Raw genomic sequence first — 1,710 nt, forward strand, 5'->3', positions numbered from 1 at the left:
ATCTTCCTCTCTGTCAGTAATGTATGAGTTCAATGGAGACAGCAAAACTGGTTTTGGAGGTGTCTCTATTTATTTCTTCCTACACATCCAAACCTACAACCTTTTATCCCATGTTATAGTTTAGAACCTTAAAAATCATCTATTCTTTTCAATTTCTCCCTTTAGATTCAGATGTTTCCTGTCAGAATAATTATACCCATTTGTAGGTTATTTTTGCAGCTACGTATAATCAAAGTAAGATTATGTTTTTGTTGTTTTTTTTTTTTTTACACACAAGTATATTTAACATCCATGTTCACAATATTTCAACAATTAGCTCTCAGAACGTCTTTCCTAAAGTTGTATTTCACACATGCTTACATCTTTTCTACAAGCTTTGCTATGGTATAATATATGTACCTTACATTACACTTTATTTCATGACACTCTACTATAATATAATAATAGCCTTTAAACTGTGTTGTCCTTCAGCTTTTATTAGAAGACAATGAAACAGTAAATTTGAAAGAAAACTCTCATACATTGGTTACTCTAATATCCATTCATACAATAGTTGTCCAGAAAAATCTGAGATGATCATTTAATTCACTATCAGTGGTAAAGCTAGATATCTGTTGTAGAGAATTCCACATAGCGTCATAATAAACCATTCAAATCCGGCACAGAAGTTTCATAAAACAAAAACACCCCATAAAATGGATAATAACAGAAACATGTAGATTAAGATAAGATGTACATTTGTTTGCAGTATGAAGGCTTGTTTTGATTTGTTCCCTGTCAGCCACTTCCATCAAAATGTCTAGAAGATTATTATCTTGTCCAACCTTCGAAACACTGGATAACATGGCTGTGTGATGGCAAAACAGCAAAAATAGACGGAGAAAGCTTGGAAGAGCTACAAGAGCAGGTACAGTAAACACTTTCCAACCACGAAAGCTGGAGTAAGGACATCTTGTGTCTTGTGTCCCAAAGTCTATTTTTGTAATTCTCGTTTAGTACCCTTATATTGCTCAAGATGGCACGCTTTCTTTACAAGTCCCTGGCATTTAGCAGCAGTGCTCTGCTTCAATGAAACCTTCCTTCTCGTGAACACCAAGTTCGACCTCAGCGTAGGTGGAGTGACAGCTCTGGTTTCGAAACTTCATGGAGGGCCAGTAGTTATTTGTGCGTCGCTAAAGAGAAAAACAGAAATTGATCATTAGATGGCAAGATCATTGTGTTCTTCTAGTGTTCTGTTGTGGGCTTTTTCCTCACCTGCATGAGGTAGAACGGTGGAGCAACGGTGGGGTGAGTGTTGATGTAGTAAACTGCCAGTAAGGTCAATGTTACCAGCAGAACTAATGCAGCCACTACCCCTGCTATGATGGGTGTGTTCTCTGTAATCCCCGTATGGTCTGGAGGGCTGGAGTCTATATCTGAACAAGAAAAAAATAATAATTAAACTGAATTGCCAAAAGTATCTGCTCACCCATCAAAATTATTGGAACCAGATTTTAATCCCTTCCACGGCCATCGGAGTATAAAATCCCGATTCTCCGTCTGGAAATCTGACTGACAAGTTTGAGTTTATTGTTTGCCGGTTGCTAGGGGAACCATATTTGTCTGCGTGAATTGTGCCGGCTGTAAAGTTTGGAGGAGGAGGAATATGGTATGGAGTTGTTTTTTCAGGACAGTGGCGTTGGATGTAGGAGTTTGCCCTGAAATCGAAGG

The 1,710-nt window shown here is 38.0% G+C and overlaps 1 protein-coding gene across 1 annotated transcript in view; it reads right to left on the minus strand.

Moving 5' to 3' along the window:
- Positions 1 to 446: 446 nt before the first annotated feature.
- The window catches only part of LOC107092990 (plexin domain-containing protein 1-like), a 26,544-nt gene continuing 25,280 nt past the window's right edge, over positions 447 to 1,710 (minus strand). Inside the window, exons 12-13 of the mRNA XM_015387761.1 lie at positions 1,255 to 1,415; positions 447 to 1,172 (exon numbers count right to left, since the gene is read on the minus strand). Coding sequence (XP_015243247.1) covers positions 1,047 to 1,172; positions 1,255 to 1,415 — 287 coding nt within the window. The 3' untranslated portion in view covers positions 447 to 1,046. The remainder of the gene's footprint in view (positions 1,173 to 1,254; positions 1,416 to 1,710) is intronic.

The sequence above is a fragment of the Cyprinodon variegatus genome, unplaced genomic scaffold, assembly GCF_000732505.1.
Source record: "Cyprinodon variegatus isolate N-32 unplaced genomic scaffold, C_variegatus-1.0 Scaffold18, whole genome shotgun sequence".
In the NCBI taxonomy this organism is placed as follows: Eukaryota; Metazoa; Chordata; class Actinopteri; order Cyprinodontiformes; family Cyprinodontidae; genus Cyprinodon; species Cyprinodon variegatus.